General features: G+C 33.6%; 1 protein-coding gene across 1 annotated transcript; it reads right to left on the bottom strand.

Moving 5' to 3' along the window:
- Positions 1-1620: 1620 nt before the first annotated feature.
- LOC128181253 (cytochrome P450 26A1-like) lies at positions 1621-5241 on the bottom strand. Its single transcript, XM_052849587.1, has 4 exons — positions 5056-5241; positions 4399-4893; positions 3258-3692; positions 1621-3050 (listed from the first exon to the last, which is right to left on the bottom strand). The coding sequence occupies exons 1-4, from the start codon at positions 5203-5205 to the stop codon at positions 2724-2726; spliced, it is 1407 nt and encodes a 468-aa protein (XP_052705547.1). The 5' UTR covers positions 5206-5241; the 3' UTR covers positions 1621-2723.
- Between the last annotated feature and the right edge of the window lie 12719 nt (positions 5242-17960).

Genomic DNA, 17960 nt, shown 5'->3' with positions numbered 1-17960 from the left:
AGCTTACATCTCAACAGTTCGTAAAATGTGTTGTATTTATATCAAGTTTTATAAAAAAAAAAAAAAGGGGGGGGTGGTTGTCATAGACGCCTAGGTTATACATTCGAGGTGTTTTTCTGAGCCTGCCGGAAAGGCCCGAGAAGTTGCGATTGCATCAATAGCAGATGTTTTCCCTGAAGACATTATATGTTACGAAGAAGAAGACAGCAATTGAATTACAAAAAAGAAAAAGAAAGATTCTCATAATTCCTTGAACTAGTTTGGTTCATGTCTTTGTTGGTTACTATTGTTGATATACTACCCCGTGCACACGCCTGTTGTAGTTTGTCTAAAGATATTTATGCATCACATTTGGACAAAATTTAATAAAAATACACATACCTGCGAAAGAAGTACAATTAGAATAGATGAAAGGGAAAACATCTAAGATAATTTCAATCATGTATAATCATTTTTCACTCAGAAAAACTCACTGGAACGAAAAATGATTTCTTACGGAGATTTATAGTGGGGAATGCTGACATCTTTTCTCTTTATTCGGAAGTCACTCGGAATACCTCGCACAATTTTTCAACGTTATCATGCCGGATGTTGCAATACAAAATCCCAGTAGACATCACATTTTAGCCGTGTATTGAAATCTTACCTGATAAGCTAGAGGGGGGTGTCAAAGTAGAACTCTCGGAAATTTTTTCATACTTCTGAATGAACATCGTTTGAACCCAGATGTAATTATAAATATTGAGTTATTAAGCAAAATGTGAATCGAGGATATCCTGGGACATGGTATGGACAGAAGTGACGTCACGTCACAGATAAATTTATTTTTTATCAAAGTGCGAACGGAAGGACAAGAAAAAATCGGCAATTTATTAAGGCCGATCAAACATAAGGCTATTATTAACCTTGTCATGTTGCCAATACTTGTAAAATTACGACAAAAGTTCGGTACTCGCGATTTTATATATTCCCGCGATTTGACAAAAAAATTTTGCATCGCGGCGGAATTGAGTACTCGCGTAAAATACGGAAATACAGTAACATAAATACCATCATAACTTAATGACATATGCAATTCAAAAACAAATGTTGGCAAGGGGGGCCATTTTCCCCGAAATCATGCAAATTGATTCATTAATTTTGTGCTCTTGATACCAAGAGCCCATGCAGCTTCTCTGCAAACTAAAGCTTAAAATTAATTGCTTTAACACAAGTGTCATTTTTTTAAGTTTTCAGTAGGCGTGAAAAAACCGTATGGCATGCTAACATGTTCTTTACACAATTGATATGATTTATTGAAGTGTGTACATGCCTACACAATGGACACATGCGGAAAGAGAAGTTTATGTATATTTACACGAAATGTATGATTATTCATTTTATAGAATTTTTACTGCATGAATATTATGATATTATGGCGTTTTAATGGCTGATTAAAATATTTTCGAAATGTACCTGTTAAATTGATGTTGCTGTGCCTTAATAGTTTTTCTTCAGCATAGAAATCATAAATGTCACAAACAACCAAGTCATTAAACCCCATGGCGCCATAGATTTTTTTCTCGTTAGCAAAAAAGGGGGGGGGTAAAAAAAATTAAATAAAGACTTGAAATTGACCGATTAATTGTTCAAAATTTATTCACATTCTAAACACAATACATATTGATTGACAAAAAATAAATAATACATACATCTAAACGGTAAATAATCTTGATTTTCTTTGTTGTTCGGTGTTTCACTAGTTTGGGAATTGGAAGAACATCATATGGCTTTACAGTATTTGTTTTGGAAGGTATAAGACTACATGAAATCAAAACAAGTTTGTATAGATTTATTAGATAAATCCCGTGTTGTTGTTTTGTAGATTTGAACTGCTCTACACAGACTGTATTGATACGCCTGATGAATCTGTGATTCGCTTAAATGCCTCTTCGCACCCGAACATGCTTTGTACGATCTGCATCGGAGAGGTCGCATGATAGTACGACAAATTTATTTCACAATAAAACTTCAAGGCAGATCAAAATCAATGAAAAAAAAAAACATGCTTACACTTAATTCCTAAACGCTCAATGAACGTTAAAGGCAAAGAAAATCAATTTGTACAAACAAAAGTGATCCATTTCGTATAATAGTCAATACACTTGTAGGCCGTATAAACCACCAAATGCATTTGAACCAAAAGGCAGTTTTTGCAAATAAATTTTTTTTAAAAGTTCAAGGAATGTGTAAATTCATGGACATATTGCTTCATATTGTGCTTCAAATTCCTCAGTAGCTTTAAAACAAAACCATTAGGATTTCTTTCAAAAAAATAAGATGACAAAATACTCATAAGGTAAACAATAAATGGACATCAGAAGTAGTCACCAACATGGTTACAGACAGATTGATAAGGCTAATATAAAACTCTTGCATTTCGTATCTGACGGTGCGTATGTCAGAAAGCATAAAAAACGAAAGTCTGTGGTAAAAAAAGGTCAAAAACATATAAAATTATCACCGGGACTCTATATATACAACTCTCATCAGAGCTAGTTTCTCGTTTTTTATGGCAGTGCCCAATTTCACTCGAGTTACAAAATGGCCGGCAAATGTTGCCAAGTCTGCTTGTTAGGATGACGTCATCAGTTGATCAAAACGTTATACCCAACTTACATTTTGTGTTATAAAGCAAAACTACAATTTCACCCAAGTTCAAAAATAGAGATCATGGGATGTCCTCATACTTTACGGGATATAAATTTCCCCGTAAGATTATTTTTTGGTCTTGGTGTTGGCAAGGCAACCATTTCAGGGTTCTTTTCGGACAATGTAAAATCACATTGCTGGCAAAGTTTGACAATAAAGAGTTTCAAAACGAGGCTGGCGTATCCTTTACCAGGACATCTTCTGGGCCCGCTTGCGAAGGTGAAGAAAGATAGTTTTGAAGAGTCGTCATCCAGCCATCTTTCCGGATAGAACACGGAGGGATCAGATAGTTGTGTTTCTGTCTGGTGGGTGTCTCGAATCCCTAGCACTACAGTCCAGTCTTTCGGAATCGTGTACCCCTGAAATAAAACACAAAATGGTCGTTAGCGACATACCAATATAATATAATATACTTAATGCAATAAAACTGTTTCCTGGGCCGGGGAAATGACGATAGTTAAAAAAAAGAAAAAAAAAAGAGAAACGCTCTTTAGCAAAATATTGTGCAACTAAGGTACTAGTTAACGATTATTGTATCAGTTTATGATTTTTTTTAACTTGCCTACCTCCAACTCAAACGTCTGAAGAACTTTTCTGTAGGATCCGCCTATGGCAGGACTAATTCTTAATATCTCCTTATAAACGCAATCGAGATAAGACAATTTGTTTAGGACCTCTGGCTTGAGATTAACAACATCGTTGTTGTTTTCTTCTGGGGGAGTCAGGAGGTCAACGCTCGACAGCTCGTCTCGAAGTTTTTCAACGACACGTGGATATTGCGAGAGATGACAAAGGACACAGATCGCAGAGGCGCTAATTGTCTCTCCTGCGTTAAAGATCAGCTCGAATATGCCATTAACTAGATCATCCTCCTCAAAGTCAGAATTCTGGGCTTTGTAAAATGTCTCCAGAATTGCCGGAAACTGTTCGCAAGAGGTCTTTCCGTCTCTCTTTATTCTGTTCCGGAATAAGTTATTCAGTTCTTCCTTGGCCTTCAGTGCCTATGAAATTAAAATAAAATTCATTAATAAAAGGAGCACAAAACAAATGAGCAATCATATAGAGACAACTCCTTAATATCGCGAACATTTATCGCATATCTATAAGACATGATTTTACAAGAAAGAGTTCTTAGCCCTTCAACGTCTGGGTCATTAACCGAACGTGCCAATTTCAATGACAATGAAATCATTACTACATAGCCATGCGTGAGTAACATTGCCAATGACGTCATTTCATTCATAATTTCACCGGGGAGAAGAAGTTGAACTTTAGTTCAACTCTTGTCCGTTTGAAGACCTCTTAACTTTACGTCAGAGAGAAGGGGCAATGATAGGCGACTGGGGTCAATAACCTGAATCTGGCCCAGTGACTGGGGGGTCAAAGCATCAACTCTGTTCATTTCCGCGTACGTTCTGTTGCCTATGTAGGCCAAACAGGAATTACTGTATAATTTTAAATCATTAGAGAGTTTGTCGTTTACATTAAAATATTTCTCGTTAAATGGTTTAAATAAAAATGATTTTTTCAGATCATACTACTTTTATCAGATGTGCACTTTAAAACTATTTTTAATTAATTAAAAATAATAATTTATGATTGGTTCAAATAGTTTTCATGCAGCAGGCAAGAAAGAAAAAAAAAACATTCTTTGAATATGTAAAAGGTGGAGAAATAATAAAAATAAGGCTGATTTTAAGGTCATACCTTATGGAAACCGAATCCAGGTAGATTTATTGGAAGTGTGAATAGATTATCCGTGATCTCATGATAAAGAGTTTGGATCCGCGTTTTTTCACTTTTTGGCATATCCATGCTGACTAAGGATACTGACGCAAGTTCCAAAAACGTGGAATGGAGTTCGGAAAATATTGTAACTTGGGAACTGCGACACCAGTCGTAAATGCGATCTGTTAAGAAATGGGATATCTCCGGGAATTTTTGCTCAAAGAATTCCGGAGAAAAACATCTCAATATTTGCACTTTCATGTCCGCATGGACTTTTCCAGCGGAGGTCGCCAAGGTATTTTTACCTATGATTGTCTTAACTGAGGTTGGATAAGCACTCTGCAAAAGTTTATTTTCTGCGGCGAACAGTTTCTCCAGATTTTTCTTTCCAGATATACGTATCGTGGGGTTCCCAAACAGGTGAGTTTTGTATATATGTCCATGCTTATTACGCCTTTCGTCGAAAAACTTCGCCTAGAAAGATAAAACAACAATAATTAAAGAATTGTAGCATATTTGAAAACAAACAAAAACATAATTTTTTTTTTAAAAACAATCAAACAAAAACCGTGGAAAGAGGAAAAATTAACCTTGATTAATCACAATAGCATATAATTCAAATGTGTTACATTATACCTTTTTGTAAATGAACTGCAGAGATTCTCCCAATATAGGTAGTCCCATCTGTCCCGGGGGTAGGTTTTCCGTACAGTCTCTACCTGAGTTTTGTTTTATCATCTTGTACAAAAGTACACCAACGACCAAAATCAAAACAAATTCTAACATTTTTTTTTCTATTTGTGTACCGAAACGACGTTTATTTTTTGGTTGAATGTATTGAAAGTGGAGGGTTGAAGCGCGCGACTCTTATAGCATACCACCGTATTACGAGGATGAGCACGTGACTAGCGAAGGCAACGGACGGGATGTAATAGCAGTCTATGCTTATCGCTTCAAATACCAATCAATTTTTGACAGGGGTTACTGAAATATAGGTAAAGCGGGCGTGTTTTGAATTGTACCCCTTGGTAGATGTTCGATCAGTGCATCCGGTTCGATACAAGGGGTTTTTTAACCGTGAATTTCATCGTTGTAATTGACAAATAACTACGTATGATATAAAAGTGAAAACTGAGATAATGGAAAAATGACATGAACAAAATTAAAATTGACATTTTGTTCTCACAATATTCTGAATGTTTTTAATCATAATTTCACACACACATGCATATCCATTTACCCACCTTCAACACCCGCGCGCTTCACAAAAAGACAAAGGACAGGTTACATGTTTCTTACCATTTTTGCCATACTGCTGCTTTCTTCGAGGCGTTCATGTTGCATGCTGCATTTTAAAACGGGATTTTTTTAAAATAATCAACTTATTTTTTTTTATAATTCATTAATTTTTTTTTATCATTTAATGGATTTGCCCTTTTAATTTATTTTATATATTATATATATTTTTTTATATTATTCACAGCATTAGGTTTCAAAATTTTTGTTGTGGCTTTTTTTCTTAATCAAGACAAGAATATGATTTTAAGTAAATTGAATTACAACAAGCTTGACATATATTTTGAGTGACAGCTTCGTCACTCAAACCTTGTTTATGCATACTTTCAAAACAGCTGGTAGAAGATCAAAATGAAACGCACGTACTCCACTCAAATTTGTTTTTCTTCTATTTTATTCAGTGAGCTTTGAATCACATGTATCATCTTATTCTGAAAATAGAATGTCATTTTTCTAACAAAATAAGAGCATTTAAAAATGAAAAATGCTTACAGGATGTATATATATACTAGAAAAAAAAAATTATGAAAAAAATTAAGGTCGTACAGGTGACGTTTAGGTGCTTTTTGTTCGCGAACATAGTTTTTATCCACATTTACTAGCAAACCTTCGGTATAAGGTATTTGTTTATAAACACTCCAATTGTACAAAAAAAAAATGATTAAATACTTCCATAAATATTTATTATCATTTTAGACCGTTCAACAGCAATGTAAGTGACACATATGTTCTATAGTATGACATTTATTGATATATGCAAAAAAAAGTTTGCATATGATAAATACTTAACATCACTTTTCCCGTGTTTTTTGTATAAATTGTTAGTATACTTAAAGAGCCATTTCTACATTTTTTTAGTGTAATACATGAATACTTCTTGGTGAGTGCAAACAAGAATATGGCAACTGCGCATACCAACTCTCTCTCTCTCTCTCTCTCTCTCTCTCTCTCTCTCTCTCTCTCTCTCTTATTCAACAATTCAAATACGATTTTCCAGAAATAAGAAACAGATAATTATTTAATGTTCTACCAAACAAAACAAAAAAACCCTAATCGCACCAGATGCTTAAGGCGCTTAGGTTATAGTTCGAATTAGCTGCAGGTTAGTTTGAATGAACTTGTCGTGACAATTCAGGTGCAACGTGAGATATATTGCTTCAGCGAGTTTTCAGGGAAAAACCTGTATTTTGAATGAAAGTACAAAGAAAAGAAATGCCACCTAATCAGCTTTACGCTGGATTTTGACTCACCAAATTTGGAAACCTGTTGGATGGTATTGTTGGCCTATAGAACTCTGCCAAGACAAGTTCTCGATATAAGGTGAAGAAATGTAGGGAATGAGGTCAGAGTTGTTTGATTTCATTGCCTTGAGAGCAGGACTAGGTCAGTAAATATATCCCCTTATTGATCTCCATGCGTGTCTGTATGCAATCTAGTTTGATCATATATGGCGTTATGACTCAACAGCATTTTTGCGAAGATTGTTATAAAACCCCAGAAATGGGGGACATATTGCTTGGATGTCATTTATAGCCTTTGGCCTATTTTTTTTTAAATTGTATATCTTTTTCAAAAATGACGGAAATTAGTTTTAGGTAAAAAATTATTGAAAATAATGTCTAGCTTTTATCTTTTGAGAAAAGAGCTCTAAAATTTACGGATTTTTTCTCTTCAAAAGAAATCGAAAATTAGATCATTCAAATATTAGTTTAATGCAGCCTATTCGGCATGCCTACAAATTTAGCATGTTTGCATTCTGAGTCTTCCGTTTTTCTGAAAAATCGATACGGAGGAGCGAAACTACTTGTGAATTGTTCCGGTTAGGAAATGCGTTTATTTAGCATTAGAAATTGAAAAGTTTTTTTTGTTTTTAAACAATATGTGGAGGGCGTGATCTAAATTGATTATATACGATTACACAAAGAACACAAATTTCTAGTGTAGAGAAAACCAATCTTAAGTCTTGTATTAATTTCATTGATTGATTGATTGATCTATAAATCCAATTATTGATTGATTAGAGTTTTCGAGTGAGTACTGAATACTACTAGCCTATCTGAAACACGTGAAAATTTTTTCAAAACGTTAAAGCGGCATTACTTTTAGTTCACGAGAGTATATGTTTTAATCCATACAAAAAGAATTTACATCTTTGGTTCAGGTTAGTGTAATGGTAAATCGCGCAAACATTTTTCTCTCCAAAATAAGCAAAATTTCTTATTACATACCTTCTTATCGATAACTTAGAGTAAACTAAATAGAAAAAAACTTAGATTAAGCTTTATAGAGAAAACTTAGATTAAACTATATAGAGAAAACTTAGATTAAGCTTTATATAGAGAGAAATTTTGTTTGCGAAATCATCTAAAATAACAGAACAGATACGTAGCATCAGGGGGCCAGGTGGACAGCCCCCCCCCCCACCCAGCATATTTTCGCGCAGCATTTTTCTTGAATATACATATAAAAATTGAACTATTATTGAGTTGCCCCTCCACTATTTTAGGAACATGAAATAATTGGGAGTGAAAACAAGGTAATATCAACAACGAAAGTGAAGCTAAAGGAATACTACCCCCCCCCCCCCCATGGATTAGGATTTTCATGAATTTAAGAATTCGGATAAGGCTAGTCCCCCACTTTCATAACGATGCTGTAGATTACTGGTACCCGGAAGACACCTTGACAGTGCATTGCAGATCTACGTCACCCTAGAATTGTTATAAGAATGCTTTAAAAGACCCAAAGAACCTCTGCACTCAGCGATGGCAGTACTGTAATAGCGAAAAACCTAACTAAAACTTAGTCATGAGTAATCATGGACGTAGAGAAGAGATATGGGGGCTTGTCACATTTAAATCTGACCCCAGCCTCTGTTCTGGATGAATGGTCCCATCGTTTCAAGATAAAGAATACCCCTACCCAATTTAAATAAATTTGCACTACCCCTCCCGTTATGATTAATATGCTGCTACTTTTCTTCTTTTTCACTCGTATCATCTACACAGGTACTCGCACATTAAAAGTTATAAGTGAAAGACATTGGACCTCCCTGAAGGCTGCCCCCTCCTCTGAAAATAATTTTTAGCGGTTAATTACAAAGATTTACTATCCAAGACATGTTTAAAAATAAAAACCTAGACTGTTTTATTAGCGGTTAATGATAGCAATGTCAAGCTTTTTTATAGATATGCATATATTTTTTTACAAACAGCTCCCAGACAAAATAGAATAGTTTTTTTTTTTTAAAATAATTATATGTTTCATTGAGAGAGAGAGAGAGAGAGAGAGAATATTACCACAAAGACACAGTAACACTCTTAAGGTTATATGGAATTGATTTAAATAATAATACATTGAGTAGAATATCTTTAGATAAATTCCGATACAGGATGGAATTATAGTTATTGACACAGGGAAATTGTATGACGTCAACTTTGAATGGTGATCAGTCGTCTGCTGAACTTCCTAGACCGCGTCTGTCAAGGCGATCGTATTCAGCGATGGCTTTGTGTGCTCCCACGGGTAATCAATGACGTATATTCCTGCTGTTTGAAGATGAAAAAACTCAGTATAGATTGTGTCCTACATAAAATGACCCCCGTGTCAAAGAGAAACTATCCCAGATGCGTAATTACTTAAAGATCGTCATGCTGATTTTTTATTCCATATACGGGTAGACTGGCCAATGATGCATGGCGCTGTGTACAGATGGTAGCTTGTTAACTGTAGACACATAGCATCGTTGGTTTTACCCTTTAATGAGGAGGGACCAGACATGAAATTAATGGGGCAATTGGTTTGTATGTTTATTTTTACTTAAATAAATTCATAATTTTTTAAAGAAAAATATGTGCATATTTTCCCAACAAAAGTAGAAGGGCCAGACCCCCCTCCAAATCTCAGTAGTATTCCTAATTTTAAACATTTTTGAACCATAATCCAAGGAACTTTTTACAAAACAACTAACGTGTGCAATTATCCATATGAAAGCTATTTTCGGCAAATTTAACCTATATTTTAGCTGTCTGCTGTTACAGACTGGACTTAAGATTTGACAAAAAGTAGCCTGGAGTCAGTGTACGAAACCAGAGCGTGCATCAGGACAAAAGTGCAAGTCTCTCGCTCGCGGCAGATCTATTATACATGCTATTCCATTGATTCGTGTTCCGATAGACACCTCAACATCATAAGACGACTACATATAGCCTTTTAAGTTCAAAATGCTTATAAAGAGGTTAAAGGCATGTACATTCAAGAGCATACCATTTGCAGCAAGCACAATTAAGACATAAAATGCTAAATTTACAATCTTTTTAAAGTGCACGTGTACATGTTTGTATAGTGTGACGACAAAAGAATCTTTACTACAAAATTACAAAAAACAAAAACCAAAAACCAAAATATCTTTGTAGAAGAAAAAAATGCATTTAAATTGCAGTAAGTTTAATGAAATATTGAAATTAAAGCATACAATTATGCGCCATCTGGTTTTTGTTAATGTTAAATTGATTTCAATAACCTATAATGAAATGCTGAATGCTTTATAAAGATTTATAATTAATGTTCATCGAGCTCTTCATTTGTGTACTTAATTTATTTTTTTTTTTTTTTGGGGGGGGGGGGGGGATGGGAGATGTGAAGCAAAATTAAGTATCCAGACATTTCTATATACGAAGCACAAAGCAACTAAAAACTGACCGGTGATGACCTTAAAAATCCGTACAAAAACAAACAAAGGAGTACTGCAAGCAAATTAAGCATAAATTCATATTTCCCCAAACTGATTTTTTTTTTACTTCTAACAATAAGATAAAAATTCATGGAGTTTACATCAAGATTCACCTAAGATTGGTACTTGAATCTGTTCGTTGCTACTTAGCTGATGTAAGCAAAACACTGATTGTTCCGGATAAAGGCCAAGAGGGGTCTTCGAGGGGTCCCAGGGTGAAAGGGCGATGTCTGGTGTGAACCCGATGTTTGTCAACAAACGGCCTGTAACATGCTGGTGACTTCTTGACTGCTGTTGTTTTTGTGTGTGGTTAACTCGCGGAGGGATATGTGAGGGCACTGATCACAGCGGCTCGCGTATTCATCCAATCATAATTATGTAAACAAAGTCTTTATTTCAGAATTTCATGACCAAATATGAGAAAGAGGTGTTGAGGGATAAAAAAAACCGTGAAAACATAAAAACTCGGTTCAAGCATAGTTCAATGTTATGTTCGGTTCAATATTTTCCTGATTCATTCAACTTCACAGTAAAAGATAAAGTTTGTATTGTATACTGGAGCTAACTAATAATCCCTGGGAACCTTTCCAAGGTCGATCATTGCTCTTACATCACCTTTTAACTTTAAAAAAAAAATATACATAAATACATAAATATTAATACTTTTGTCCATCATTTCATCATTCAAACGCTTTAAGGACAATCGTAGGCCCGCATAGAGAATTTTCAAGTTAACTGAATATTTACATTGTTAATGGAAAAATCATTAATCTACGTGTATATTGCAATATTTTTGAATAGATGGCATATACTTAAATGATAATACCACTTAACGATATTATTCAAGTTGTTATAAATGGCATAATTGCTGGTGTCAAAATTGGTTCCTTAAACATGCCTTGGACTACATTTATCAAATATTACTGGTAGGTGGGTTGTCAATCTTCAACAAATTTTATCAAATTTTAGTGAAATTTTATAAAATGGATTTAATGCTCAGGATTGTGAAACCGGCATACTCTAAAATGTTTGTAATTATATTTTCTCCTTGAACACAGCTAGGGTTAAGCAAACAGGTATTAATTTAGGAATATTATAAAAGGTTAAAGTATCGTCAAGAAGGTCCCAAGGATATAAGGAATTTATAAATTCACTCGACTTTATTCCAGCCCTGAATAAATCACACAGAAAACAAAGCAATATAAAACAAAAGATGATATGAAATACAGTATTTCTTTTAAAAAGTAAAGGTAGACCCCCCCCCCCCCCCATATTCGTTGAGAAAATAATCAAAATGTGTTTGATAAAAATAATGGCTTTCGCCATCTATAGAGTGTCAAGTTCAAACACAACTCCAAAATTGTCTTTCATGGCAATTTAGATGTTTAGTTATAAAATAAAATATTATTTGTTGCTTTAGATCAGATAATATAACTTTTCTTACTACTCTAATTATATATACCAATACTTTCAAAAGTTAGGAAACATTTTTGTCGAACTATTTTATGAAGGACCATCGATGATATGAATTCTTTGTAGGAATATAAAATTGAAATATTGAAGAAAAAACATCTTTTCTAGTAAAACTTTAAAACCATGATAAAATCAACAGTCAAACATGTACAAAGCGAGTGTTTTAAAATAATCTGTAGACAGATTCCCATGGCAAAAATGATAAATAGCAAATACCCTGTTTACCTTTTAAAATCATGCAAGTTTATACTACAAACATGGAAACGGAAAAATGGCTCCGAATTCATGTAGCAGGATGTATGTGTAAACAATTAAACATGCTGACCTATATTGTTGAGCAAAAAATATAAAAAATTTTGGGGTAGGGGGTTTACATTCATGTTACTTTATTTTTGCTCGTTGTTTCTTCATTCTTGATAGTTGTACACACCGCTGCGAATGAACGAAATGTCTGTATTGCGACAAAGGCACATTGGTTTTGTGGGGTTAATTTTAAAAAAGGGGGGGGGGGGGGTCGCAAGTTCTCGTGATAAACAGGGAGAAAATAGGACTTTGCATTCAGTTTAGAAGTGTTAGAAATGCAAGCTTTGTTAGTTCATTGAGTTCAATATATATTCGAGGGGTAATCCACAAGTAGTGTCACATATGCCAAAAACCATGAAAACTCGGCGTGGGGCGGCACAATTTGCAGCTTGAAATAATTGCATAATTTAATTCAGATCTGAAAATTTTAATGCAAAAAAATTATAATTACTTCATGAGATATATTTAGATAGAAGGTAAGACAAGGATAGTCGCCGCAAGCCTGACACGCTACATATCTGTATTTATCCGTAATCTGGGACAGTCCTTTACAGGGAATAGATCGTAATGTTAATTAAAACTTCACGTGGTTAGAGCCACCTAAAAGGCATCGATCCTGATCACTTTCACCCACTTTTAGTTGGATATTTCAATTCTAAACCTGTTCTTATCGATTTGTATTAGTCAAAGCAATTATGCATCACATCTTTTTTTCGCATTTGTGGCCTTTCTGCTTTTTGATAGAGAGATGAAAAACACTACAAGGATAATCAAATCGACAACGACTTTCCCAAATTTTTAACAATTAAAAAAAAATCATGATATATAATTGAAAGTTTTTATTTTTTTTTATATAAATTAAGGTGGCATGGTCACGATTTTGGACTGACTCTATTTTTCTGTTTTTATTTTTTACAATGATTTAGGTATGCATTTCTAATGACCAAATGAAATTTGAGAGTCAGTCGTAGAATTATAAGCAAGATACAGAGCTCGCTATTCTTTGTCATGTAAACAAGGCTAGTGCCCTGTTTTTGTTTATATAGGTTCAATATACCAGTAAAAAATATTTTCCAGGATGATTTGTCTATCTTCTGATTCGTTTTATATAAGGATAATTACACAGTTTCTATCGTTTAACACTTTCATTTTAAATCTAAAACTGGAATTTTTACTTCAACATTCAGAATGTAAATAAAAGCCTTGTTCACAGAGCAAAGAATTGCAAGATATGTATCTTGCGTATAACTCAAATATTGACACTCGAATTTTGGTTGCCTATTCAAAATGCCTTACTAAAGCATTGTAAACATTAAACTCAGAAAAATAATTTTTGACCAAAATCATGACCATGCCCCTTTAAATTATATGGCAATTGCGCGATTGGTGCGGCAATATCATTTATGCAAAATGGTTCGAGCATTTATACCATTTTGAATATTAAACAGGATTTAAATATTTTGTTTCCAATCGAATTTGAATTATGATTGTGCAATTTTTTATACATCATTTTCTATAATAGAGCGCCCATGAGAAGCGCCATGCATCATGTGACGTTACTTTTGGATCAACCCATGTCCATATGCCATTCGAAACTGCTTACATTTCATCAAATCTGTGTCGTATTAACAAAAATAAAACAAAATCCATTTTAGATCGAATGCGACATTTTAAAATATATATTGAAATATTTAACTTCACCAATGTATTTAGACATGTACATAATTAAAGTATAATTTCTCAACCATGATGTATGTGATTAGCGTTGTATAGAAAAAAAACCCTTACACGCGCGGTTTCATTCAGTTTAATTTTTCACACGTGTTCTAAAAGTTTAACTCACGAGAGCATCATTTGGACAATAGAATTTTCTAATGCTCACTTTTGTGTAAGAAGTAAAAGGGAGGGTTATGGTTCAATACTTACTTCAAATCGTCAGAATCAGGAGGCGGGGGAGGGGGGGGGGGTGTGATTACAATGTAATAGAATTCCCGCAAGGGCCCTGAAAGAGGAAAACACTGCGCTATTTAAGTCAGTTGTCTCCGAGGAGAGCTGACTATATAAGCCATATTTGAGAGAGGTGTTGGCTTAAGAGAGGACCCCAGGAACACAAAGGATGTGTCAATCTGTTTTGTAATGTGCACGGCGTTTAAAAGAGAAAGTAGTATATCACTTTAAAATACTTGGGTTGAACTAAAAACTAAACCTCAATGGAAATATATAATGTATTAACCAAATGCAAACAAATATTTACATTCCACATATTTTTTGCTTGTAAAGTGTGTTGAAAGCTACTGCAGTTATAACACTGTAATACAAACAGGGATGTCAAAGGTTAAAATAACGAGTTTTATTATGACATCACAAACGTTGAACGTTGTAAACTGCAACGTCACAGACGAAGTTTGATTTTCGGACCTAATTAAATGATCTACGATATACCACAAAAGACTCAAAAATCTTGACAAATAATGGTATGAAAGTTCATTATTTTATGAATGGGTTAAATGACATAAAAAGTGCGTGGAACTGAAAGGTGTTCACTTTGAATAAGCGTGACAGGTTTACCTTTCAGTTGTTTGACGTAACATTACGTCATGGAAATATAAAATGGCCCTCCGTATATCTAATTCATACATAGTAAAAATCGCTGTATATTTTGAACGAATTATCAAAATCAAATGATATTTTGCATACTAATTTTCAATTGACAGTCATTAAATAAGACATACGCCATCTAGTACACAGTAATTTTTCCGTAAATAACTTTGTCTGCGAACTTTTCTAACAACCCTCGTACGTATTTTCAAAATTACAAAAACCGGTTTAAATCAAAACGTCACAAGATCGAGGTAACAATCATGCCTACGTTAACGTTTTTCTTATAGATAGAGTTAATGTAAGGTTTTCCAAAAACAAGTGACTTTACAGAGATTTAATAAAGACAGAGGTGATAGTCATACATCATCCGGTGCATTGTGATGCCATCTATTCATAACTTTCATTTGTTATTTTACGCGCAAACAGGACAACTACAAAAGAAATTTATTCAAATGAGTGCATTTCACATAAGACTTTGCAGCATATATCTTTTCTTTTTGCGAGTGTGTGATTTGCAGTTTGATTCCAAAATATGCACTTCTATTTTTTGATTTTCAAATTAACATTTTAGTTTTCACTTTAGTTTTGTTTGAAATTTTTGTCACATGAACGCAAAAAATTAAGTGGAAAAAAAACAGGAAAAATTTCAGTACCCTTTTTAGTGATTTGTATTGATCATTGATGTAGAAAATAAAAGTATGTATCGCGTCTTTTTCGCATTTGCGGCTTTTTTGCTCTTTGATAGAGAAGTAAAGCGGTTTATAAAAAAAGCGTAAACTGTCCCAATCCATGTTATATCGTATAAAACGAAAAATATTGCAATCATTGCTTTTAATTTGATTTTTTTGTAATTAGTTGTACGTAAAAACAGTCATTTGACCTTTAAAATGACATCAAATTGTACAAAATTCAAACGTAAAGTCAGGCGGATTGGTACGTTTATTTATGACGTTAGTTTAACTGTGACGTAGGCAACATTTTTATCCGATATAAAACAAATTTTACCCAATCAGAAATCGCGTTACTAAATTATTTAAGGTATACGTTTACTCAGAATGTAAAAACAAGTATTCCTTTTAAAGGAATGATCGGCAATAATGATATATTGATATCTAGAAGCAATCAACATGATCAGTTTGATGTAAATTAATTAAAAAAGTACTGCATTTTTACAAAATATAGAATATTTTGAATCTGTACACCATAATTTCATCATTATAAACTGTCAACAAATTTAATTTTGAAATAAATTTGGGGAAAGCCGTTCGTAAATTCCTTGTCTAGTTTTATATTTTTAACGTAATTATTAAACGTTAATGTATCTTCTTCTTCTTCAGAATACCGAGTAGGGCTCTTCAAAGAGCATTAACACGTATACAAAGAAAGAGTTGTATTAAAATAATTTAATGCGACTGAAAAACATTGAATGCCATCATAACTTACTATCGAGGTCGCATTCTAACGTAACCTTGTTTATAAATCAAGCCGTCTTCCTAGCTATATATATATGCAACATCAATAGTTCGATCATCTTCTTATGATTGAGGTCAGTTCATCGAGGTCAACTGCATTAAGTTTTTATTCACAATTTTTATGAATATTTCAGTCCGAATTTTCTCTATCAGTTTTCAAATTCCTAACCTTTTTTGATTTAATTTTACAAAAAAAACTGAATGATGATAATACTATTTAATCAACTAGGTATATTGACCTTACTCAGCAGGCATAAAAGTTATATGAGGTCAATGATCAAAATTTTGAGATATGGTGTCTTTTATGGCTTTCAAGCATTTTTCAATATTTTTGTAGTGTATGCCATTCGAATATCTGAACGAAAAAGTGAGATAAAACCAACAGAAAATATGCAAAATTATGTTGACTATCAAATAAAATCTTAACTTTGAATATTACAGTACTACCAAAAATATTTCAGTGAAAAACAAAATCTAAAAATTTTAGTCAGATTTTCCTCTGTTTTGCTAAAAGTCCAACTTTGTTTGAGCCTAATTCCATAATATAGTAAAACTATCAAATGGTTTGTCAATAATAATTCATTTCATGAATACTTTTAGTGTTTAGAACAAATTTTACTCATGGCACTGAACTTTATAACAATCTAAATTTGAGAACTCAAACACTGAGTAAACAACGTCCTTAACAAATTACTGCAATATCTATTTGTTTTAAAGGATATAAATGGTTTCGGACACTTTACGCTTTTCATAAAGCGTAAACTGCCTCAAACCGTTTTATATCGTATAAAACGCTAGCTAGTACACGCATTACAGATGTTTGGTCCAGTGACATCACTGTGATGTCATACGTTAAAATCTATAAAAATTTGTTAACGTATCTCGACTCATTACGAAGGAATAGAAGCCATGTAAAAAGTCAAATCTATTGGGTCTCACCAAAGCTTGTTCAATACGCAAAACGTGTCTTCAAACCTCAAGGAACCGTAAATTACGAGTAAAATGTCAGCCAGTTTTTGGCATAGCACTATGGGAGCTATACTGTTCTCTTTTGTAAAGCAGTATGGGATGCTGCCAAAATGTTTTCTTGATGAATCTGCTTAGCTCGTTTTTTTTCCCGCGCACTGGTTCTTAGAACTCGCTGCGCTCGGTATAACTATGGAAATCGAAATAATTATAAATAAATTGTGTTATATAAATTTTGTTCATTAAATACTGTGGAATCATTAAAATTCATGGGGGCCAATTTTCGTGGATTGCTTAAATTTCATAGGTTCATGGGGACTTAATTTCGTGTATTTTCTAATACCTACAAAAGGTAATATGACATTTAACCCTAATTTATTAATTCGTGGAGGATGTTAATTCGTGAATGAGAGGTACCCTCGAATTCCACGAAAATTGAACCACCACGAAATCTAATGATTCTACATTCCATGAGACTTAAAATATTTACGACTGTGTCTTAAGTATATTTGAAAAACGCAGTCCAGGCTTGTTTTTATTATTCATTATAATGATTACACTTCTACAACTTAACCTAGCCTCTTCCGATTCTTAGCCCAAAATCTTTCAGGACAGTGAAGACCAATCAGGTCTCTGTATTTGATATAGACCAATAGTTCCTAGGTTAAAGAGTCAAGACGTCATGTTGAATTCAGTCA

Source organism: Crassostrea angulata, chromosome 4 (assembly GCF_025612915.1).
Source record: "Crassostrea angulata isolate pt1a10 chromosome 4, ASM2561291v2, whole genome shotgun sequence".
Lineage (NCBI taxonomy): Eukaryota > Metazoa > Mollusca > Bivalvia > Ostreida > Ostreidae > Magallana > Magallana angulata.
Note: the sequence above shows the minus strand (reverse complement) of the source record. Positions and strands in the feature narration are given on the sequence as shown.

Excerpts from the sequence above, each read along its gene's own strand:
- LOC128181253 (XM_052849587.1), bottom strand. The coding sequence starts at position 5,205 with ATGTTAGAATTTGTTTTGATTTTGGTCGTTGGTGTACTTTTGTACAAG. Across the intron at positions 3,693-4,398 it reads CTGGATTCGGTTTCCATAAG|GCACTGAAGGCCAAGGAAGA; the intron begins GTATGACCTTAA and ends TTAATTTCATAG. Across the intron at positions 3,051-3,257 it reads TTCAGACGTTTGAGTTGGAG|GGGTACACGATTCCGAAAGA; the intron begins GTAGGCAAGTTA and ends GTTTTATTTCAG.